The sequence below is a fragment of the Pseudoliparis swirei genome, chromosome 8 (assembly GCF_029220125.1).
Source record: "Pseudoliparis swirei isolate HS2019 ecotype Mariana Trench chromosome 8, NWPU_hadal_v1, whole genome shotgun sequence".
In the NCBI taxonomy this organism is placed as follows: Eukaryota; Metazoa; Chordata; class Actinopteri; order Perciformes; family Liparidae; genus Pseudoliparis; species Pseudoliparis swirei.
The window spans coordinates 13,827,195-13,850,632 of record NC_079395.1 but is presented as its reverse complement, the minus strand read 5'-3'; the positions used below and the strand labels follow the sequence as shown (position 1 = coordinate 13,850,632).

Sequence of the window (23,438 nt, the reverse complement as noted above, 5' to 3'; positions counted from 1 at the left end):
TAAAAGTACAGAAGCACTGGAATACAAATATACCTTCATGTATCTCATGTCAGAATAATATATATATATTATTGGAGTATAATTAGGGATGCATTTATGTAATGCATTTATGTCATAATGTATTAATTCCTTCATATTTGGGATTTACAGTAGAGTAAAAGTACCTCAGAAGTTCCCTCAACAGGTGAAACGGTTGTATTCAGACATTCTGGCATGACATGTGACACATTTCATTTTCTATCCCCCCTGATCATCTTTATGGATTAAATATGAATTGCTGCCGGTGGGAAGTTTGAGTGGGTATGCAGGATGGATGGAGGCGATGCTCCTGCAGACAGCAGACAGGCAGACAGCAGTCAGGAGTTAGCAGGCAGGCAGATAGGAGGCAGGCAGCAAGCAGACAGACAGGCAGGCATATAGCAGGCAGCAGGCATCAGGCTTCAGGCATCAGATAGCAGGCATCAGATAGCAGGCAGCAGGCAGCAGCAGTGGAGCGGCAGAGAGAGCTCCAGCAGGGAGGGGACGCAGTCAGAAAAGCAGGAGGAGGAGGAGGGACCGCCCGGCAGGACGAACCCCACCGACGACCGCGAGCAGCACTCGTCGTGACAGCGTCTGTCAACAGCGCGCAGAGCCCCGGGGGACGGTTTCTTCTCATCCCATGTGTTTGTAGAATCAGGTGAGCCGTGAACGCAGCACGCAGGCGGGGTCGTGTCGTTGTTCCGGGGGAGGCTGTCAGCGCGCACCGCGCCCCGAGGATGCCTCTCTCCTCTCGGCCCGGCTAGCTGCTCGGTCTCCTCTCCCCCCAACCGGCCGCCGGGTTCACTAGTCCGCGTCGTCTGAGCTCTCACGGTAACCGGCTATGAGTCTGTGTAATCCGGTGGGTCGAATTCAGAATACATTAGATTGAACGAGTACCCTAAACTCCTTATAGTGAGTGACTTGGGCTTAGTTAGAGCCAGTGTTATTAGCCACCTCGGCTAGTTAGCGGGCTGCAGCCGTGTGCCGCGCTGCTCGTGCCCGTGTCTGTCGCAGTTGTTGGTCGGTGGATGGACACGATGCACGAGACGCTGCCGGCTGTGAGGGTATCAGAGGCCATTATGCGGGAGCTCAGCAAGCTAAGTCGGATGTAGCAGGCAACGACTTGTGTCCGACTTCGTCAGAGTTAATGTGATGAAGGATCAACAACATCATCATCGTCACCAGGAACATCTGGACTCCTGTTGTCGTAACACAACTCGTTGTATGATGCAGGAGTTAAATCAGAGACTCGAGCAGACACATCCCTCCTCAGCGGAGGCTCAGAACATCTGCATAACGCCTCTGGTTCCCTGGATGAGGTGCAGCCTCCGGGGAAAGAGAGACTGCACACAGCCTCACACACATCGAACCCTTCACAGGAGCAGCAGGCCGATGTGTGACGGTGCACTTTGGATTTACACTCATACTTTCATGATGGTGGATGCAGTTTGATTCACTGTGCTGCACATGTGTGTTCATAAAGGAGAAGTGAGCTCATGTGAAATGTGTGCATTCATTTTTATTTGTGTACCGATCAACACATGGATCATTAGCTGAGTCATTACCACGGACAGGCTTCACCTAAGCTGATACTTTCATGTATTTTTAGATGCTGCCTCATCACAATATCAACAGGGATATTCTCTGGTATTGATTGTGGCACATCATTGTAAAATCACATCTGAAGAATCAAACTGATTTTCAAGGCAGCGAGCTGTGGCCCACTTATATTCCTTACTTGGGACCAAACTTTAAGATGTGTTGAACACAAATGTAAGTTACTTGTGTAAGTGTTTGTCTTAAATTGTCCTCGTCATTGGCAGCCCGTCGTCACCATGACAGCGGAGGAAACCATAAACGTGAAGGAGGTGGAGATCATCAAGGGGATCCTGGACTTTCTCAACTCCAGGAAGTTGCACATCAGCATGCTGGCTCTGGAGAAGGAGAGCGGCGTCATCAACGGGCTCTACTCGGACGACATGCTCTTCCTCAGGTCGGTGAACTCGGCAGCAATAACCACGACGTGCAGTCGGGGTCTCGTCGTCTCAGGTTGCAGCTCACCAAACGAAGTCGAGACAACAGGCACCGGTTCCAGTCGCGAGTCGAGTTATTCTCCGAGTGTCCTCTACACTGGGGATAATGTAACTCTGCACCGCTGCTGTGGATGTGAGCGCTCCCTTGAAAGTCAGCCAATGACTGCAGTTGTACTTGAGTGTTCAATGCATTTTGGTTTTTCACCTTCTATTGCATCAATAGCTTGTCATGATACACCTTTATCAAGAAAATACCACAGCAAGTAGGAAGTCAGGAGAGTAAGAATATTGTGAGCTCTTCAGCTATTTATTATGTAAACACATTTATATGACATAAGAAGGGCATGGTTCTATGTATTACCAGTGTTTTTAAAAACGATCTGTCTCTCTCAGGCAACTGGTGCTCGATGGCCAATGGGACGAGGTCCTTCAGTTCATCCAGCCTTTGGAGTGCATGGATAAGTTCGACAGAAAGAGGTCAGTACAGGTTCACGCGTCCTCTGTTGACGCGGAGGTGGCCGACGGCAGCGACGTTAGAGGCGAGCCGCATCGACACTTTTCTAACGTCTGTGTGACTGTCGTGTCCTCAGGTTTCGTTACATCATCCTCAAGCAGAAGTTTCTGGAGGCTCTGTGTGTGAACAACGCCATGTCTGCAGAAGATGAGCCACAGCATGTAAGCCATTACACTTCGAGAATGTGCTCACTACCAGCATTTGCTTTTTAAGCCTCCCAAGTGGCGACACAGCCTTGAGTTCTCATCCTCTTGAAACAGGAGCTGCTGTCTTCCCACTGACTCTCTCTGGTTGTCTTGGCTGCGAACGAGAAGGCTCGATCTCAGAGACGAGAAACGGGGCGGTTTTTTTTCAATACGTGTAGTTCGAAACTCACATTGTGAAAGTCATCTGAACAAACCTCACAGTCTTCAACAAAGAGAAGGCAGATTGCGTGTGTGTGCGCCAACAGTGGCTGCGTTTGCATGCGAGGGGCGTTGTAGTGCAGTGGAGGATTTATCTGGATTAAGCTGTTAACCTGTGATACTGTGCCATCAACCGTCCATGTTAGGATCAGTCTGTTCACCTGTGATGTCTCACCCACAGAGGATTTGGCCAAAAGGCAAAAGAAAGTGTGGCCTTCGGCTGCCCCCTTCCTTTTCGTCTGAGCAGAACATTTGTCACAGGGCGGCGAGTGGATGGCCCATAGCAACAGTAATAGCACCAATGTGCTGTTTCTCCACACCAACATGCGCTCGTGTTGCACAGAAATCCAATTTGATCCTGAGAGAAATCCCAAAGTAAAATGTTTCTATACTGTGGTTACATTCACACTGATGGACAGCTTTTCAGATCAGTGATTAATGACCTTGTTCCAAACATCGCCCAAACCAAATATGTTAACTCTGTTTACTTTTAGTTTAGTTTTTTGTTAATGTGTAATATTTATTCTGCTTGCTATGTTTTATATATAAGATATTGTTTATATTGTTTGCTTCAATGATTTGTACATTTGTTAAAAAAAAAATACGCCTTAGTAATTTTTTTAATTTTTAAACCAATTTAGACATGAAGCTTGAGACAGAAATGGGACAATTTTAAATCTTGATTTTACCAACAAAATGAACGTAAAATGTGGTCCTTAAAAACAACCACAGTAATCAGTTTAATTACGGGTATAAGCAAGATGCATCTTTTCACAATCAGATTGTTGTAGCTCAATAATGATATATGTAATATAATTGTTTGTTATTGCTAAATAGTTATAGATTACGAAATTAATCAATGTATCCGACAAACAGTGTTTGTGTCCATCACACATGCTGAGACTCTTGTATTCACAACCCGGTGGACATCCTGTCACGTGACCCGGCAGAATCCTCATTCCGCGGTCTCTCGTACATTGTTATCCTTGAAGCTGGTCGTTTGTTTGGTTCTCAGCCTCATTACATTCTCCCGTGTGCTGCTGGAGATGAAGCTGCTATTGAGAGAGAGAAACTTCTAATCGGTCATCTGTAACCATTTGAAATGGTTCAAATGTTTTCTTTTAGTTGGAGTTCACCATGCAGGAAGCCGTCAAGTGTCTCCACTCCCTGGAGGAGTTCTGTCCCTCTAAAGACGACTACAGCAAGCTGTGCCTGCTCCTCACCCTGCCTCGCCTCACGCACCACGCTGAGTTCAAGGCAAGGTCTATGAATGATGATCGTAGGAAATAAAGGACGCCTAAAGTTTCCTAAAACTGCGAGCGTCTTTTCATTCTCTCGCGCATTCTTCTGCGAGTCTGACGGTGACGTTCTGACTTCCATTTGTTTGGCATGCGAGTTGATTTCTTCTTCCCCTGCTGGGGTCGCGCAGGACTGGAACCCGAGCACGGCCAGGGTGCAGTGCTTTGACGACGCCTGCATCATGGTCGCGGAGTTCATCCCAGCAGACAGGAAGCTGAGTGAGGCTGGATTCAAGGCCAGTCGGGATCGGCTCTTCCAGCTGCTCCTGAAGGGAGTCCTCTATGAGTGCTGTGTGGAGTACTGCCAGGTTCGGACCGCTGAAATCCAAACAGAAAGACTGTGGTCCGAAGCCAGGTTTACAGATTACAAGTGCATTTACATTTGTCGGGTTTTATTTTGTGCGGCAGAGCAAGGCGACGGGCGAGGAGATCCCGGAGGGCGAGGTCCTCCTGGGCGTCGACATGCTCTGCGGCAACGGCTGCGACGACCTGGACCTGTCTCTGCTCTCCTGGATGCAGAACCTCTCCCACACCGTCTTCTCCTGCGCCTTCGAACAGAAGCAGCTCAAAATCCAAGTGGACCGCTTGGTCAAGCCCACAAAGGGCGGCTACGCCGACCTCCTCACTCCGCTCCTCAGCAAGCTGTCTCCGTACCCGTCCTCCCCGATGCGCCGGCCCCAGTCCGCTGACACCTACATGTCACGCTCCCTGAACCCCGCGCTGGACGGGCTGTCCTTCGGCCTGTCCGGACAAGACAAGCGAGCGAGCGGCGGGGAGGTCGCGCCAGGCAAAGGAGTCTCTCCCATGTCCCACTCCTTTGCCAACTTCCACTACCCCGGAGCGGGAGGCCAGAGCCTGGGCAGGAGTCTCATGATGGAGAGCTCCGACTGCCACAGCATCTTTGAGGAGTCCCCGGAAACGTACGGGTTCCGACTGCACCGCGTCGGCTTGTATTCAAGTGTTTGTCAGGTGAGGTAATCTGTTCCCGTGTGGTGCGTTTTCCCCCGTGAAGGTCAAGGACGGACACGCCTGTGGATAAGATGTTGAGTTCGGGTGGAGCTCAGAACCTGCGTCCTGCCTCGGCTCCGGGAGAGGACGCTCCATCAGCTGAGTGTGCTGATGGGAACGAGGTAAACACACATCACTGACGGGCTTTGCTTTTTAACCCGTTCGACCTGTTGTGAACGAGTGCTTTATCTTCTCACAGTGCTTCTTAATCAACCTCCTCTGGCAAGTCTGTATTCCAGAGAAGTGATGAGACTAGCGTGGCTGCTGATGGTGATGGATTCAGTCCATTCTGGTGTCTTCTGCCTCGTTTTTGTTTCGCTGTCGTGCTGGTCGAGTTCTTTCACCATGTTCCACCACTACATGTGCTCCTTTAACCTTTGTGCACGTAGGAACGGCTTCGTTGTCTGTTTTACAGACCCATGGGGGGTAGTTATCGGAGTGTGGTGTCATTAAATGTGTCCTCTTTGTCATCACCCACATTTAAACACACAGACATGATACACAAGTCCAACACAAACAAACGAAAGTCCATAAATCCCCTTCAGATCTCCTGAGAATAAGACGCCCAGGTTGATCTGGTTCGAGGTCAGTGGGGATACGTGGCTCCGGAACACAGGAGTCATGTTGCCTGACAACCCAGTGTTAACACAGTGTTCCTCTCTGCGTCTCAGGCTCTCTATTCCGGTCCCGTTGAGCAGCTCGGTGGGAAGTGGGTGCTCTGTGCTTCCTTCCCCGTCCCCCAATAGACACGTATAGGCCTTGTTCATTTGCACATACTGTGTTCAAATATTCCATTTCAGCCATATACCAGTTTTTTTTCCTCTCCCGCGGGACTTCATCTGCTCTCTGGAGTGAATCGCCCAACCGACTTAATTCCTAAACTGATAAAACATACAAGTAGGGCTCATTCCGATTTCTTTCACGGCGTCATGTTCGACCCTCAGCTTCGGGACTCGACGGAGAAGTACGAGGAGTACTACCGGCAGCGCCTCCGCGTGCAGCAGCACTTGGAGCAGAAGCAGCAGCAGAGGCAACTGTACCAGCAGATGCTGCTGGAGGGAGGGGTCCAGCAGGAGCCCCCGCCCAGCGACATGCAGCACAGCCTCACCGAGAAGTTCCTCAACAAGTACGGCGAGAGTTCTGGTGCGGCTTTTCTGAATGAACGTGTTCACCGCGGCATCGCTTTTAATATGTTCATAAAATAGAGGAGCAGCTGTCGGGGCCCTGACAACAATGAGGCCCATGTGGCGTTTTCCTAACATGACCCCCCCCCCCCTCCCCCCTCCCAAGGAATCCACCTCCTGTCCACACGGCACCATCTGTGGTGATCGGCTACATCCAATCACATGGGCGCCATGTGTATTCACCATACACACTATTAGACCCAGGCTCCACGCGTGAACATGTACAATGGCAACTTAAGCGTGCTTCCAATCCCCACCAGAGTTTATTAAACTTTGGGTCTGTGACAAAAAGGTCGATTGGAAATGTGTTAATATGTGCCATGTCAGCAGGACAAAGGCCGTTTGATTCGTCCCTTGAGAGTTCCTCCTGTCCTCCCTTTCCCCAACCTCTCCCTGCCTCTGTGCCCTCTGCATTATTCACAAGGGAAGCTGTGCATAATTACACCGTTACTCCAGGTTTCTTTTGCCTTCTACCCTTTGTAGATGCACTCAGTCATGTGAAAGGTTTTTCACCGTTGTCCTTTTCCCAAATGGTCGGCGCGAAACGCCTCAGATGACACGACGAAGAGGCCGAAAGACTTTGTGGAGACGGTTCATGAAGGTGTGTGTCTGTGTGTCTCAGGTCCATCCAGAAGCTGGGGGAGCTCAATGTGGCGGGGGAGGAGGTGAAGTCTCTGGCCCAGCAGTGTAATGGGGACACGCCCCCCACTGAGGACAATAACAACCCTCCATATGTGACACCGGAGCAGACCCCAGGGGGAGGGGTGCTCAGCAGCACCCCGCAACGCACCGCGGAGGGGCGCACGGTTCAGCCTCCAAACGAGTCCCCTGTCGTCTCCATGAGGTACTGTGGATGGCATTACCTTCGCATTGAAAATGTGGAAGGTTATGTTTTGATCGCCGTATATTTATTACCTTCGCATTGAAAATGCCGGAAGGTTATGTTTTGATCGCCGTGTATTTATTTATTTATTACCTTTGCATTGAAAATGCCGGAAGGTTATGTTTTGATCGCCATTTATTTATTTGTATGCGTGTTATTCGCAAAACTCAAAAAGTATTGAACCGAATCGCATGAAATTTGGTGGGATGATTGTTTATTATCCGGGGACCAGTTGATTATATTTTGGGATCGATCGGGTCAAAGGTCAAGGTCAAGGTCATGGAAAGGTCAAACTCTTTTTTTACCATAGCACGATACATTTTTGTCCAATTGGCATGCAACTAATGCCAAAATGTTCATAATTCAATGCCCGATCTTGTGATATGAAGGTATCGCTCTACCGAGTGCCCATTCTAGTTTATTTATTTATTTATTTGTATGCGTGTTATTCGCAAATCTCAAAAAGTATTGAACTGAATCGCATGAAATTTGGTGGGATGATTGTTTATTATCCGGGGACCAGTTGATTAGATTTTGGGATTGATCAGGTCAAAGGTCAAAAGTCATGAACAGGTCAAAATCTTCGAACTCAAAAGTATTGAACGAATCGCATGAAATTTGGTGGGATGATTGTTTATTATCCGGGGACCAGTTGACTAGATTTTGGGATCGATCGGGTCAAAGGTCAAGGTCATGAACAGGTCAAAATGTTCTTAAATCGCATGAAATTTGGTGGGATGATTGGTTATTATCCGGGGACCATTTGATTAGATTTTGGGATCAATCGGGTCAAAGGTCAAGGTCATGGAAAGGTCAAACTCTTTTTTTACCATAGCACGGGTCATTTTGTCCAATTGGCATGCAACTAATGCCAAAATGTTCATAATTCAATGCCCAATCTTGTGATATGCGAAGGTATGCGCTCTACCGAGTGCCCGTTCTAGTTTCATTTAGTTTTTATTCCGGAGTTCGTCGCAGGCTTTGACGATGGCTGTATTTCTGTATTTTTCCCCGCAGTGAGCAGAAACAGAAAGGAAGTCAACAGTGTGACTCTCCAGGCTCTTTATCCCGGAGCAAAGAGGTAACTCGAGTAGCTCTTGAACAATGCTGTGGAACCTGCTCTAAATAATGTATTCCTCAACAAGCATGTCATAATGAATAATGCACCTGAAATGACTTGATGCACGTTATTATTCCCACACTCGTCGTCTCTCAGGCTGTGTGCCAAACACACATTTCCTCTTGATTGGGTCACAGAACAAGACGAGACAGTTTAATGCTACTTTGGCATTTGACCAAGCAGATTATAACGTGATTAAATTATGCTTGCATCATAACATGTCACAGGGATGAGGAGATCAAAATAGATCAGGCTAACTACACGTACTCTGTGTTTTCAGGGCGACCAACCCAAGCGGCTGTTCGTGCCGGTGCAGTCTCTGGAAGATACTCAAGCCATCCGAGCCGTCGCCTTCCACCCGTCCGGATTGCTCTACGCTGTCGGATCCAACTCCAAAACTCTCCGCGTCTGCGCTTACCCAGAAACATTGGACACCAGGTGAGGTGGACAGTCGCCTCCAGAGAAGCCCCCTGAAAGAAATACTTATTTAAATGATTGACGGTATGATGCATCCCAGTCGTTTTGGGTGTCAACCAAAGTTACCGCGATGTCCTTTTAGGATCCAGAGTTCATCCGAAGCGTGAGAGAACCTGGATGATACCGGGTTTAAGGGCTTTTAACGGTCACCTGACAAGAACACTCACTGGAACCTTTTGCCTTTACAAACTCTGTTTCTTTAGAGCTCTGATGAAGGCCTATCACAGAAAGTTTAGACGGTAAAATTAAGTGATATTAAAAGTTTAATTCTTGACATTGGATACAGCAGTTGACAAAATGATCTCACTTAAAAAGTCCACTTCAGCTTGTGATCACAACGTTGAGTTTATTCTATAAACTGGGTGAGACGTAAACAAACTCTCAGTATATCGTGTGAATGTTTACTCATCTTCTCTCCGTCCATTTGTCTTTCTTCTGCTTTCTTTCCCCCCCCCCTTCTTCTTCACTCTTCCTCTCCTCAGTGGTTCAAGTCCAATAAAGCCGCCCGTCATCCGCTTCAAGAGGAACAAGCACCACAAAGGGTCCATCTACTGCGCGGCCTGGAGCCACTGTGGGCAGCTGCTGGCGACGGGCTCCAATGACAAATGTGTCAAAGTCCTTCCTTTCAATGCGGAGACCTGCAACGCCACGGGTACAGACGGGGGAGACCGCCGGGACTTTAAACCGCCGCATGGGTTCTGTGTTTCTCATTTCTTTCTGTCTCTCTCTCTCTCTCTCTCTCTGCCCTAGGCCCGGACTTGGAGTTCAGCATGCATGACGGCACCATCCGGGACCTGGCCTTCATGGAGGGTCCAGAGAGCGGAGGAGCCATCTTGATCAGCGCCGGAGCTGGAGACTGTAACATCTACACCACCGATTGCCAGAGGGGACAGGGTCTGCACGCACTCAGCGGACACACGGGTACACACCGGCTGTCTCCTGCCTCCACACAAACATGTGGCGCGGGGATCAGAAAGCGAGCGAGCGATTGAAACGGTATGTGCTGAGTGCTGTGCTGCTGTCCAGGTCACATCCTGTCTCTGTACACGTGGGGCGGCTGGATGATCGCCTCTGGCTCCCAGGACAAGACGGTGCGTTTCTGGGACCTCCGGGTGCCCAGCTGTGTCCGAGTCGTAGGAGCTGCTCTCCACGGCTCAGGTATCGCCTGTGTGGGATGAGTTTAACCTCCATTGTTTCATCAAATACCTGCAGCGATGTATGACACAGAAAGTAGCTGTGCTGTAAAAACACAGTTTTACTGGTTTAGGGATTTCTTTATTACAGCTACACCCTGTTTTTGTTTTTTTCCTGCACAGGCAGTCCTGTTGCCACGGTGGCGGTCGATCCTAGTGGCCGTCTCCTAGCAACAGGACAGGAAGACAGTGCATGCATGCTGTATGACATCAGAGGAGGACGGATCGTTCAGGTGTACCGGCCGCACTCCAGCGACGTGCGATCCATCAGGTTCTCCCCGGGAGCACATTACCTGCTCACTGGCTCCTACGACTCGAAGGTCATCGTCAGCAACCTCCAAGGTATCCGCTCGCATATTTATCATGTCGTAACGACGCGTACCTGGAGGTGCTTTTACCCGCCATTAGCTTCTTCATAGGGGCGATCCAGCTTCACTGACCAAATATATCAAACGATTTATGTGTCATAATGTACTTTTGGGGTGCCACGTAGTTCTGTTTAATATCGTTTTGTTATTTATTATTTGTTTTGTTATATTATATTAGAATAGGAAGTGAACTTGGGCTCCGAGAAACTCTGGCATTTTTTATAAACTAGTTTGAGTATAAGGAAGTACATAAACACATGGGCACCTTGGTTTGTACTCGTTAAACTAACGAGTCTCTTCACCCAGTTATATATTTTTAAAAAGTACTTTTAATAGAAACATTATGTGCAGTGTAATGATTTTAAATCCTCCTGTCTGTGCTCCATTTCCTGTGTCTGTTGCTAGGTGACCTGACCAAGCCGCTGCCTCAGACCGTGGTGGGAGAGCACGGCGACAAAGTGATTCAATGTCGATGGCACACACAAGACCTGTCCTTCCTCTCGTCTTCTGCTGACCGCACCGTCACACTCTGGACACACAACCCTTAACACACACATGCACGCACGCAACCAGGTATACTTTAAACTACACATAATCCCTCTAAACCCTCCTGCACTATCAACACCGTCACACCCCTTCAACAGCTTGAGAAACACAAACAGGTGAATGGGCCTTTTACTTGTCGGTAGGGAACCAGCACGGATACTAAGCTGTGACATCCCCCGAGCACACGCGCTGCATGTCCTCCCCTCTTGACTCACATCGTCACGACTCATCACCTCGAGGGGTGAAACGGCAGGATCATCCTTTTTTTCTTTTCTCACCATCACTTCATCTTCACGGTGCCTTCCTTGAGTTCTCAGTTTCCATAAGAACAATGTAAAAGCAAACAAACAAAATAGATAATATGGTCATTTTCCCGAGATCACATTTTTTTAAAGTCATCTTGAGAAGTCCTGCATTCCTTCTTCTTTTGCATATAGTTGTCTTACAGCTGGTGTTACGCTGCTATTGTTTTGTAAACGAGTTGAAATTATCGTGTGCATTGTCATGTTTTTCAGCCTGTCAGTTGTGGTCCTATATGCTGATGTCTAATGTTTAACTGTATCCACTGCAGCGCTACAACTCAAATTGTGTAAATTAGCTTGTGCATTTGTTTTTAATTGAATTCAGTTGTTTTGCGTTGAAGCTGTTCCAGTGTCTTGCGATGGAAGGTTATCGTTATGTCGGCATCAAAGGGAAATACAAAGTGTCATTTGTGGTTGAGTGCCCTTGACTTCGTTAGGATTCTTCAGTTCAAAAGATTTGTTGAGTCTCCTGCTGTGACACTGAACCACCAGTAGGGGGCGGCCTTCGCCCAGAGCAAGGCTCTAACCAGATGGAACAACCTGAGTGGAAGCACAGGTGTTTCTTATATTTATTTAGAACCAGTATTTGGGGCATTGTATTCTTTTCTTGTATTTTACATGCACACTTTTTTTTAACATTGTCTTTTAATATTGATTTACGTACAAAGATGCATATTTTGTTAATGTATAGTATATATATTGTTTTAACAAATAAGGCCAAACTAATGCGTACATAGATGTATTTATTTCAGTTGAGTTTATGTACAGTTAGTATGTTTTTGAAATACTAGTGGCTCTTGTATTCAAGCCTTTCTAATTCTTGTTTTTAAAAGTGAACTAAATCAATTAAAGCTAAGTCAAGTCTGACTGCTGGTCCGTTCAAGAGTGTCTTTTTACACAAGCTGAATCATTTGTGTTGAGTTGGAATGAATAATTCACATTGAACAGTTTCAAAAGCTAAAGGCTTTATTCCTCCTGCATCGTTGAATCTATTAGTACAAAGAGCATAAGTGCTGTCCACACATTGGTTAATATCACTCTTCTATCAAATAGTTTGCTCAAAATACCATTTCCTTAGCCGGACCTCAAACCCCACCCTCTAAAACCTCCCATAGAAACAAAACGCATGGAAAGAGTGCTGCTGTACCTCTGTGTCCACCATGACTCAGACACCACTGTAAGTAAAACCACATTACTTCATCGTGTTGGGCGGAAAGATCATAACAATAATTTAAAAAGTACAATAAATACAAACATAACGGCACTTGTATTGAAAAATACAGTGAAATGAGTACGGAAGGATAAATAAAAAAAACACTTTTGTCCCTGATAGAGTCCACAATAGATGTTTTCATACTGTTTTACTGTATACTACATATAATGCTGACAGTGCTTTGTTTTGTCCAAAAGGACACATGGAAAGACACACAAGGCTTTCTTGTGAGTGACCACCCACCGGTCGGTCACCACGCTGTCCACACCTCCACGAGGTGATAAAGAAAGCCTGTCCCGTTAGTGCTTTGCTCAGCTGGAGCCGGGCCTGGCCGCGGCGTCTGACGGCAGACTGACCCGCTGCTCGTCCAGCCGCTTGGCCTGAGAGCGCATGATGAGGCTGAAGAAGTCCTCGTCTGGTACAGTTGGCCCTCGGACTGGTGGAGGGGGAGGGGCACAGCGTTGGTCATCCAAGCGGGAACCCTGGTAGTTAAGAGGAAGGAAGAGAAGTTTAGGCCTCCGTTTAGAAAAGCACAGTATAATTTTATTTTGCATTAAATGCACTGTGCTGTCCAGGAAGCGGTAGAGCTGAACGTGTGGTCACGTCGGGTACCTGGCACTTGACGAGCATATCGAAGAAGTTGTCGTCGGGCTCAGTGTTGTCGGCGTTGGCCATCAGGTGGCTGAGCACGGCCCGGTCGCTGTTTTGTTTGAGCCTGAGGCCGGGCAGGCTCCCCCCCGCCGCTGCCGACGACTCCTCTAGCCGCCGGCCGTGGGCACCAGAGACGTTGGCAGACTCTGATACAGCTACAGAGTTTCAGAGGAGTTTTATTTCACTGTAAAAAGTAGGTTGTACTGTGAGAGCCGGATGACTTCAGTGTGAATACATGCACTCACATTTTCTGACGGCCGTGGGTGGCGATTCTGAGCCGCTGCTTAACGATGACCGGCTGCCCGTGTCCTGTATTGAACAGCGTTGGTCATCCATGCGGTTGCTCTGGAAACGGCTCAGCAGGTCAAAGAAGCCCTCGTCTCCAAGCATGTCCGGACTGAGCCGCTGATGAAGTACAGAAGCCTGAACATGAGAAACGGCTCAACAGCACCGGCCTGGTCTGACGGTAGCCGTAATAAACTAAATGAGGCCTCGGCATGTGTGTGTGGTCATCAGCTGGACGCTCCCTGGACTTGGTACCTTCTGTGGGCCCTGTGCGGCTGTCTGGCTGGTGTCCAGGGTGTTGCTGGTGTCCTGGAGAACCTTGCTGGAGCCACCGGCCTTGTACTTCTTGCCACGTAGACGGCTGACAAAGAACAGCTTGGAGGAGCCCTTCGCCAGGGAGGGTTTGGACTGTTTGGTCAGGAGGTCGCCGTTCCACTTCTGACCCTTAGAACGCACAGGAAGGGAGTCGTTACCACAGTGCAGAAGAACATGGGGGGGAAAGAGGAAGATAAAGCATCCAACTATCTGTGGTCAAAAGGTGAGAATAATCTAGTAGCAAAGCGGGATTCGAAAATCAAGTGCGGTTGTGGACTTTGTGTGACAGGAGAGACGTTCCTACGTTTATCTTGTCTGGAGTTATTTTCATGAGCTCCAGGTTCTCCATGCTGCGTCTTCTGCTCATCCTGGGCCTCGCTCCTATAAACACAAACAGTTAACAATATAAACGACACTGTTTAGAGAAGACACGGGATGGACCACGGACCATGCAGGCTGTAGTCGACATCATTGTTCTCGGAGATAGAGGAGCAATTAGTGCTGTAACTGAGACCCAGAACCATCTGGAGATCAGATACGTTCATACGAGCCGTCAGCTCTCCGCTCCTGTCTCCAGTCTAAAAGAGAAAAAACACACACACACAAACGGATTCATGTACTACTGAAGGATTTATTTTCCTGTTTTTTGTAAATAGCTTAGAATATTGTTTCCACTGTAAAAAATAATAAAAAGAAGGCAAAGACGCTGCTTGTTCTGTATTGTGTACCTCTTTGCAGATCTCCAGGTGTTTCTCAGCAAAGTGCATGGCTTGGTCGTGGTTCCCCAGTGCAGTGTACGCATTGCCAAGACTCCAGCACGCACGGCCCTCCCCAATCCTGCATTAAAAACACATTTAAATACATGTTTACGGAGGAAAATGTGAGGAATTCTTCTTTCTATGGTGAACGTGTGCATTCTGTGTGTGTGTGTGTGTGTGTGTGTGTACCTGTCGTTGAGGTCCTGGGCGATGATGAGGTGTTTGAGGTGGTAGTCTATGGCTCTCTCATAATCCTGCAGAAGTGTGTATGTGTTGCCCAGGCTGTAGCAGGCCTGGGCCTCCACGGCTCGGTCCTTCAACTGCCTCGCCAGCTGCAGCGTCCTCCTGAAAAACAAGCAAACATGCAAACAAGCTGGTTCAAGACTAAGGCATCAATACTTTCCTCTGGCTTCTTACATTACAGGCTCGCTTTCTCAGAAGTCTGGGAACAAAATATTAAGTAATGCAGTTATCACAGAGACGTGTTTTAAGATGCCCATGGAAAAACTAAAGCTGTATTTATGCTTTATTGTGCAACATTCCCAAATGTGGTTTTTCAACAGAGATGATTTATCACACCACAGCCAACATGTCTTAATATGTAGGAAGAGAGACGTATGGAGGGAGTGTGGCTTACTTGTAATGCTCAGCTGCCACTTCAAATTCCCCCAAAAAGATGAAGGCGTTCCCCAGGTTGCAGCAAGCGCGTCTCTCTGCCGAGCGGTCGCCGAACTCCTTGGCTATGAGCAGGCGCTGCTCAGAGGAAGGGACAGTCAAAAGATACTTCTGTCATGAGTTACTCTAACAGTAAATCATAACATGTGTTTCTGAGGAACAGTTGTAAAGCTTATCTATGGAGTCTGCAGACTTATGAAAACATTCTTTTTAATAGGGCTTTTATACTTATGATAGACGATACTATGACAAACTCTAATGGAAGGGTCTTTGAGGGTTGCACCAACCTGTTCGTGAGAAGCTACCGCTCTGCGAAAGTTTCCCAATAAGTAGTACGTGTTGCCAAGGTTGCCGTAGGTCCGACCCTGAGCGGCGCGATCTCGGAGCTCCTTCACTATCGCCAAGTTTGCCCTGGAAGCAGAAAGACATTGTATCAAAATAATATCCCCTGCACATATTGGCCGGCACCGCACAGTCACTTACTCGTAGTACTCAGCCGCCCTCCTCAGTGCCATCATGACCTCCTCTGGGAAATCTCCAGGCTCAGCTCCACTCCAACAGATGCTCTTGCCTTTGGCATGGTACACGTTCCCAAAGTTATACAGAGCTCGCGTCTGACCCACCTGACACAAATAAAAGAGCAACACGTCAGGGCTGAAGGTGGACGTCTCCCGATTCCCCCCCGACACATCCCCACCAGTGGGCTTGAGAAGCTGCTGCCTCACCTTGTCATTAAGGTCTCTGGCTATATCCAAGTGCCTCTGACAGCAAACCACAGCCTCGTCAAACCGCCCCAGCACCTTCAACGTGTTGCCGAGGTTCCCGCTGGCTTTGGCTTCTCCGAGCAGGTCTCCAATAGACCTGTGGATCGCGCAGGATGTTAGTGATGATTCATATGTAGTCACGATCAGTTAGTGGTGGGGTTCTTGTGCAGGTCCAACCTGGTCAAGGTGAGGTCATGCCGGTGGAACTCCAGGGCCTTGGCGTAGTCGTGCAGGTGGAAGTAGGCATTGCCGAGCTGGCTGTAGATGGCGCTGAGCACCTGCAGGTCCTCTGTGCCCACCTGGATGGCCGCTTCAAAGAAGGAGACGCCCGCTCTGTAGTCGCCGACCTTACAGAGCCGCTCGCCCTCCAACGCCAGCTCCAGACAGGACACCTCCATCCTGGAGCAGAAAGAACAACAACGTGTTGAACAACAACGTGGCCGGCTGCTTGAACCGAGCAGCACCGAAGTATCAAGCGTTCAAAGACACAATTAAAGCCCATTAATGAAGCATTTGTGGCGAGATAGATCCTCTCCGACTGAAATCTACAAGCAGGGGGAAACGCCTTTGCTTGGAAAGAGGGCTTTTAGCTCCTTCCTTCCACCTCCAGAGAACAATAGTTCAAACTGGGGTCTGTTTGTTATGGTAGAGCTCACATCCTTCTTCAATGCCTCAAGTGAAGAGGGTTCATTTTACAGTCAAATGAAGCAACGATCAGGTAGAAATGTGGAAAGTATACCATGCTATCATTCCCCTGTGTATTAGCTTTGCTTTACAACTGTACGTATTTCGAGCTGTGCCTTAACCCTCCTGTTACCTTTCGGGTCAATTTGACCCCATTCAATGTTTAATGTCGGTGTTCCTTGGGGTCAATTTGACCCCAGGCTGTTTTTCACTGTGTCAAATATCAACTTTTTTTATATTTAAAGGGCTATTTAGGTAGTCAACAAACAAACATAAAGTACCTCACACTTAAACTTGGGAAAGAATATTAATTCTAATAATTTTCTGGAGGTTTTAATTGCTGGGGTCAAATTGACCCCGAGGGTAAAATATGTTAGTAAATGTGAAGGTAACAGGAGGGTTAAGAGGATCTGCATTGGGGAGTGCAGGAAGTAATAATCAACATGCAATTAGAATCGTGCGTTCTGAGATCACTGTAACCACGCCTCGCTATGTGAGGCTCGCTGTTTCAAGGCCAGTGAAAGGGAGTGTCAGATAATGGCTGGTAGTTGTTTATCTGCGCATGGATTATCTTTAGACTATGTCGTGTGTGTGTGAGAAGCAAACACTCAGGCTGACAACTTTTGTTTCTCAGGAAACTGCATTGTTGGGACGAGATCGGCTTCAGGCTGTTCAGTTTGTTTGTGTCAAGCTTCCCTCATGTACCCAAACCAAGGTGGTCTGAAAGCTCTGCAGAACAGACCCAGAAACACGCATGTAAAGTCACACTCTCTAGGGGGGATTCCTGGCATGACGTTATAGCTGACATCGTCAAAATGACACAGAAACAGCCAACAAAGTAGCTGTTTGGTCATCCGGCTCGGTTAGGATTGGTAAACAAAGGCAAACACGGTGTTCTGAGTCGTCAGTGAAGCTCGTGGAAATACATTTTTAAAGCTTTTTGGTTTACTAAATTGCCAAAATACTTTTCCGACACTGTAGCAAATACAGTGGCAAATGCTAGCCATCCTGCTTGCTTTGTGTATCTTACAACAACAACAACAACAACAACAACAACAACAGCAGCAGTAGCAGCACATGGGACTTCTGACAGGCATCTAGCGAGGTATCCCAAAACAACTTCAAACTCAACTCCATGTCGTAGTCCGTCTCAAACGGTGATCAGCATCTTATTTGTTGCCGAGTTACGTCTGAGACAATGTTGAGAATAAAAAACAAAAACATCCTTCCTTTCCTGTGACATCAAAGGTATTCGTCATCCGACATCATGGCGCTACTATAGCTTCACACACAGAAACGTTTCAAGGAGACACGGGTGACAATATTGCCTTCCAATGCATGGCAGCAAGGAAACTGCACAATCAGCATATTCTTAGCTAATCTGCCCGTCTCTAAAGCTCCCTCTTCTGACCGGGTCACCTGAGATTAAGGCTGTAGACTGCGCACCCGACAGATTACGTCGGTTGGGGAAGTGCTAAATAGATTTATTGGATGTGTCGGGCACAAACAGCCTCTGGAGGGAAGTTTATTGGATTAAAGTCATTAACAACAACTACCTGACAGCAGTGTCCATCGGAGAAATATACCCTCTATCCAAATAAACTGGAGACGCGTGTCGCAAAAAAAACAAAGCGAGCAGTGATGAATTTTTTAGGGCTCGTTAAATATTGAAGCCAGCTGGAGCAAGTCACACCTGCTGCCAGAGCTCTTTACCTGGGGATGGATGGACAGCTGGCGGATGCCTTTTTGGGACTTGTGCCTGCCTTGAGTCAACAAACTCACAAAGCACCAAAACAGACCTCCCACTCTATAACTACGTCTCACATTTCAATTCCATATTACACACAATACCATCACTTTATCAACAAGGCAACACCAAACACATCTTTTGTAACGAGCATAACAAAAAATGAAATAAAAGGAGGTTTTCTTCTGTGAACCAACAACCATTAGTTAATGTACAGTCCCTTCTGAAACGAACGAGTGAGAGCAACACGTTAAAAACAGAGCCAGGACATCTTCTCCACAGACATACCTTCGTTAAGAGAGGAACGATTCCTACCTGTAGCGGACATGAAAGGACTGCTCCTCATTTCCCGTGCTAACCACTGAGCCACTGGTTTCCATTGATGTGCATAATATGAGGGAAAATCCCAGTTTCGTTCCCGAAAAAAATCGCTTGCGGGAAAAAAAAGGATGACAAAAAAAGAGCCAAAAAGATCTTCGGTGAAACACGAGGAGTCACACAAGGTGGTCAAGTCTGTGACCGTCCCTCTGCTGAGTGGTGCCGGAGGAAGGTAACCCCATGAGCGTGAGACAGAGCTGCAGAGTCCCGAGCCTCAGTCCACGCGGCTGCGTTCGTGACCGTGTGCTTTGCGCCACTTCAGGCTCACCGGTGGCCCTCTGTGAAGAGAACACAAGACGCTGTACGTGAAGCCTCATTCCGGCCACACGCTGCCATGGCAACACCAACCAAACAGCAGCCAGCACAAGCGGGGCGGGCGGAGAGCGAGAGTGAATGGTTGGGGGTCAACACAGGCGAGCTGTCACTCAATTCATCGAGGCTTGAAGATGAGCTCTAAAAAAAGTTAGGAATGTCACTTAAGAATGGAACTTATGCAAGCAGACATGGCAGGAAGAGAAAAAAATCATAACCGGAGAGCGTAAATGCAAATAGGATGTAGTCGCTGGAAAGAGAAAGAGAAGCCAGCAAACTGTCGCTTGATTTATCAAAACAAAAGCTGGCTAAATTAAAAGTGAAGCTCTGAGAGAAGCAAAACAAAAACAGAAGCACCGACTGCGCAGAGCGCTACTTCCACCCAAGGAAACAAGCTGCATGGATAAGATGGACCACCGAGCAAAGACCAGAGCCAACCATTACCTCATTTCTCCATGAGGTCATATTAGCCACACCCAATTTGTCCCCCAAATTTAACCCATAATGCTCTCCCCACAAAGACACATTGGGAAATAGAGCAGACCACTTTGCAATTGGTGAACTGAGTCTGTGCTTAAAGAGAAGAAAGAAATGGAAATGGAGCAGTCTGTATATTTAGAAACTTCCCAGAGAGTTAAAGCACATGGTATTGGATTTGCATTTAATATATTGGGCATTAATCGGCCACCATTGTGTATTTTTTCCAGCCAACTAAATATATTTAGCCTCACTTTAAAGAAAGGCCACCTAACGTATGCTGCATTTTCTTATTCTAATACTACTTAAAATGTTGACTATTGTCAGATGTGTGTTTTATTTATTAACCCAGGCCCTGTTTCACTTACGGTACATAGAACGGAGGCCAGTGTTGATAAAGTACGTTGGATGAGGACCTCTGATCTATAGGCTTGCTGAGCAGTTCCTCGTGTTGGATCAGCTGAGCTCAAACTGCCAGAAGAATAACTGATGACAACCAAAACAGACGGAAATCGCTTCAACTGGTTGGTGTCAGAATATCTTGTTCAACTAATGTTAAGGTCAGCAAATCTATCTTAATAAAAATACTAAATAACAAAGTATGAATGGTAGTAGACATTTTACACTAAAACTTTGAATTAACGAGACATTTTAGAGTTTCTGCAACAAAAATAAGGTTATAATTATTGTGTTGTAATCAACCCGTCCTGAATATAAAAATAAAAAGGGAATTAAATCACCCCTTTGGCCAGCCCAGACTTCCTGTTGCTACGTGAATGTGAACAGTAATAACGCAAACTGAAGCCCGTGGCTTTGGGAGTCTGTGCAGTACATGTTCCTGCAGTTTTATAATCTCCAATTGATGTGTGCCAGTGTTGGCGCAGCATTTTCCACCATTGTATGCCAACTGGGTGTGTTTAAGAGACCTGCCCTGCTCACAAAGCTACAGTAAGCATGAACAAGTGTGTCACAGGAAGACGTGAGCCATGACTGAAGGAGCATCAAAGGAAACCAGAGGTTGTTTTGTTATTGACAGCCACTTGGCAGGTAACCAGTGACTCCTCAGTCACAAGCGGGACATGATTTCACCTTAAACACACAGCACATGGGATCTATTGTCATTGTGCTCACAGACCCTTGATGCACTAAAATTACTGCTGACACTGAGAGCACAATCTAAATATGGAAACGCCACTCAGCATTACAGCATGAGCCAGCAAAAGCCTGCGCGAAAACAAAAGAAAGAAAATACTGCATAAGTACAGGGATACTGACCGGTAAGTCTTCCACACAGGAACAGGAAATCTGGGAAGCCTGCAAGGAAAAGTGTTGTCACCATAAATAACGTTGCACCTAAATATAGTGTTGTTGCAGTACTTGGTGAAGTGTATGGATATTTTTGTATTTTGCCGTACATAATTATAGACACTATGGACAAAATTAAACTAAACTCAAACGAAATACTTGATTTAGTGATTTAGTTCTTAGGATGAGATATATATGTATATATATATATATATATACATATATACCAGTTTATTAAGTAAAAAAAACAGGTAAACCTAATTAATACCTCAAAGAGGAAAGAACAAATAGGTATCACACTATAACACTCTAACAATTATATTCAACAGCACCTCAAACTACAGCCTCCTAAATAACCATATATTAACATCGACACCTTTCAGTTTCAACACAAACTTTAATTGTTTCATATTCCTCGCAAAACTGTATCACGTTTTAGTGTACCTAATAAACTGACAACTGAGGGTACACACGTTGTGCCACATACTAAAGGTGTGTGTGTGTCTGTGTGTGTGTGTGTGTATTACTAAACTGCCATATAAATTAGTGCAAGTAATGCAGAAATACATGTGAAAATGGACATAATAATGTAAGAACAATCCAGTTAACAATTATGATGTCAACATTTTTAACTATATCCACATAGGAAGGTTTAAAATACTGTGTTTTTGATTATTTTCGACGTTTCATATGAATGTAAACATGACATTATCCCAATTTCCACATGTCTAGCCTAACTCTTCAACGAGGAAGCTTTAACCCTCCTGTCGCCTTTGGGTCATTTTGACCCGATTCAATGTTTCACCCTCCTGTTACCTTTATATTTACTAACATATTTTACCCTTTGGGTTCAATTTGACGCCAGCAATTAAAACCTCCAGAAAATTATTAGAATTAATATTGTTTTCCAAGTTTAAGTGTGAGGCACTTTATGTTTGTTTGTTGACTACCGAAAGAACACCGACATTAAACATTGAATGGGGTCAAATTAATCCTAAGGCGACACGAGGGTTAAAGAGAGCATTGTGAACTTTGCGACGGTAAGAAGTGCAACACCTGCACAACCTCGGGCAGTTGTTTCAGCCTTCACTGGCCTCAGTGGTGCAGCTACAGAGAGCTAGCTGTTAGCATGTTAGCTGTTAAACTTACGTTAGACGATCCAGTTCGAACAATGGGGACTTAAGTTCTCCTCTTCTTCTCTTTACTTTCTCACACGAATAAAAACACGAGGTCGATTAAAAAACTAAAAAACAGCCTTCTGTAAGTTAGGGACAAACTGTGAATACAACCGTAACACTACATTATCCTTTTGTAAAACTTAGATTTAACTTCCATGGGAAGGAAGAAAAATCTTAAGGGTCCTGTTTGGGTTCCGCCAAGTAGCCAATCAGGAGGCGACATTCAAAGGTAGCCACGCCCCGAACAACAGTCATTGGACCATTGGATTCGAAAAGAAAAGACATGACGTATCATCACTATCTGGCTGTCAGTGCCAGACAAGCAGATTTTGTCACATTTTAACACCCTTTTGCTTGCGAAGTCAGCACGTTCTGATCGTTTGTTTTTTAGTTTAGTTACAGATAAGGTGAGCTAAATAAATTAATGTCACTAAAATTCCAACCGTTTCAGCATTTGCTGTGGAAACTGAGCGTATAGATAGATAGATAGATAGATATATACTTTATTAATCCCCAAGGGGAAATTTGTCGAGTCAGTAGCAGCAACACACAAGAATAAAAAAACAAAACACAAAATATAAGAAGGGTTAGGGTGATCTGGCAAGAGGTGAACTGTTGTAGAGCCTCATAGCCGTCGGCAGGAATGTTCTCCTGTATCTGTCCTTGTGGCAGCGGAGCGTGAGGAGACGTCTGGAGAAAGTACTCCTCTGTCCCTGTAGGAGGTGGTGGAGAGGGTGGTCCGGGTTGTCCAATATGGACACCAGTTTCTTCAACGACCTCCTCTCCACCACCTGTTCCAGGTGCTCCAGCTGGCAGCCGATGATGGAGCCAGCCTTCCTAACCAGTTTGTTAAGACGGCTGGTGTCAACACAGAGAGAGGTTAACTTAATTTACTTACAGCACACTCATTGAAACAGGAACTTATTAACGGCATATAACCTTATAATCATTCCGGATGTTGGGCCACATTTACAACCTCTTGCAAAACGTATATTAATTAGTTAGTGAAAGTGTGGGGAAAAAAGCATTTATAAATTTCTGCCACTGAAGTTGAAACTAAAATATAAATATTGAAATACTCACTTTGTGGTGCAATATTGTTAATGTGTTATGGTGATGGTGATCCATTTCCATGTGAAGTCCTCCCCAAAGAGTGTCATTGGATCAGATAAAAGTGCATGTGAGCTACTGCTCTTAGCTGAGGAAGGTCATGACCTATGTAAATGTACATGTGACCTGGGGAACTCAATAGCCCTGTTGCTCAGTTTTACAGGAACAGCAAACTACCTCTATTAATATATTGTTATTTATATAATCAGAATCAGCGATAAGTGTGTACACATATAAT

General features: G+C 46.4%; 2 protein-coding genes across 5 annotated transcripts; one reads left to right on the top strand and one right to left on the bottom strand.

Moving 5' to 3' along the window:
- The first annotated feature begins 493 nt into the window (after positions 1-493).
- On the top strand, positions 494-12,215 carry wdr47a (WD repeat domain 47a). 2 transcript variants are annotated; one of them, XM_056420676.1, is made up of 17 exons: positions 494-676; positions 1,842-2,011; positions 2,445-2,528; positions 2,642-2,726; positions 4,095-4,226; positions 4,399-4,575; positions 4,676-5,187; positions 5,280-5,397; positions 6,220-6,401; positions 7,082-7,303; positions 8,360-8,423; positions 8,743-8,900; positions 9,422-9,591; positions 9,690-9,860; positions 9,966-10,097; positions 10,256-10,474; positions 10,906-12,215. In XM_056420676.1, exons 2-17 carry the CDS (start codon positions 1,854-1,856, stop codon positions 11,046-11,048), a joined length of 2,727 nt encoding a protein of 908 aa, XP_056276651.1. In that variant the 5' UTR covers positions 494-676; positions 1,842-1,853; the 3' UTR covers positions 11,049-12,215. The 2 variants fall into 2 exon arrangements, with proteins under 2 accessions (XP_056276651.1, XP_056276650.1); XM_056420675.1 differs by lacking the exon at positions 494-676 and adding an exon at positions 732-877.
- Positions 12,216-12,293: 78 nt separating this feature from the next.
- gpsm2 (G protein signaling modulator 2) lies at positions 12,294-22,230 on the bottom strand. 3 transcript variants are annotated; one of them, XM_056420677.1, is made up of 16 exons: positions 22,062-22,230; positions 20,883-20,921; positions 18,756-19,096; positions 16,187-16,408; positions 15,971-16,106; positions 15,729-15,868; positions 15,533-15,656; positions 15,208-15,323; positions 14,760-14,915; positions 14,541-14,649; positions 14,261-14,390; positions 14,117-14,193; positions 13,753-13,941; positions 13,458-13,617; positions 13,174-13,367; positions 12,294-13,043 (listed from the first exon to the last, which is right to left on the bottom strand). In XM_056420677.1, the coding sequence occupies exons 3-16, from the start codon at positions 18,818-18,820 to the stop codon at positions 12,873-12,875; spliced, it is 1,989 nt and encodes a 662-aa protein (XP_056276652.1). In that variant the 5' UTR covers positions 18,821-19,096; positions 20,883-20,921; positions 22,062-22,230; the 3' UTR covers positions 12,294-12,872. The 3 variants fall into 3 exon arrangements, with proteins under 3 accessions (XP_056276652.1, XP_056276654.1, XP_056276653.1); XM_056420679.1 differs by lacking the exon at positions 18,756-19,096 and having other exon boundaries at positions 22,062-22,229; XM_056420678.1 differs by lacking the exons at positions 18,756-19,096; positions 20,883-20,921; positions 22,062-22,230 and adding an exon at positions 17,826-18,004.
- Positions 22,231-23,438: the final 1,208 nt, after the last annotated feature.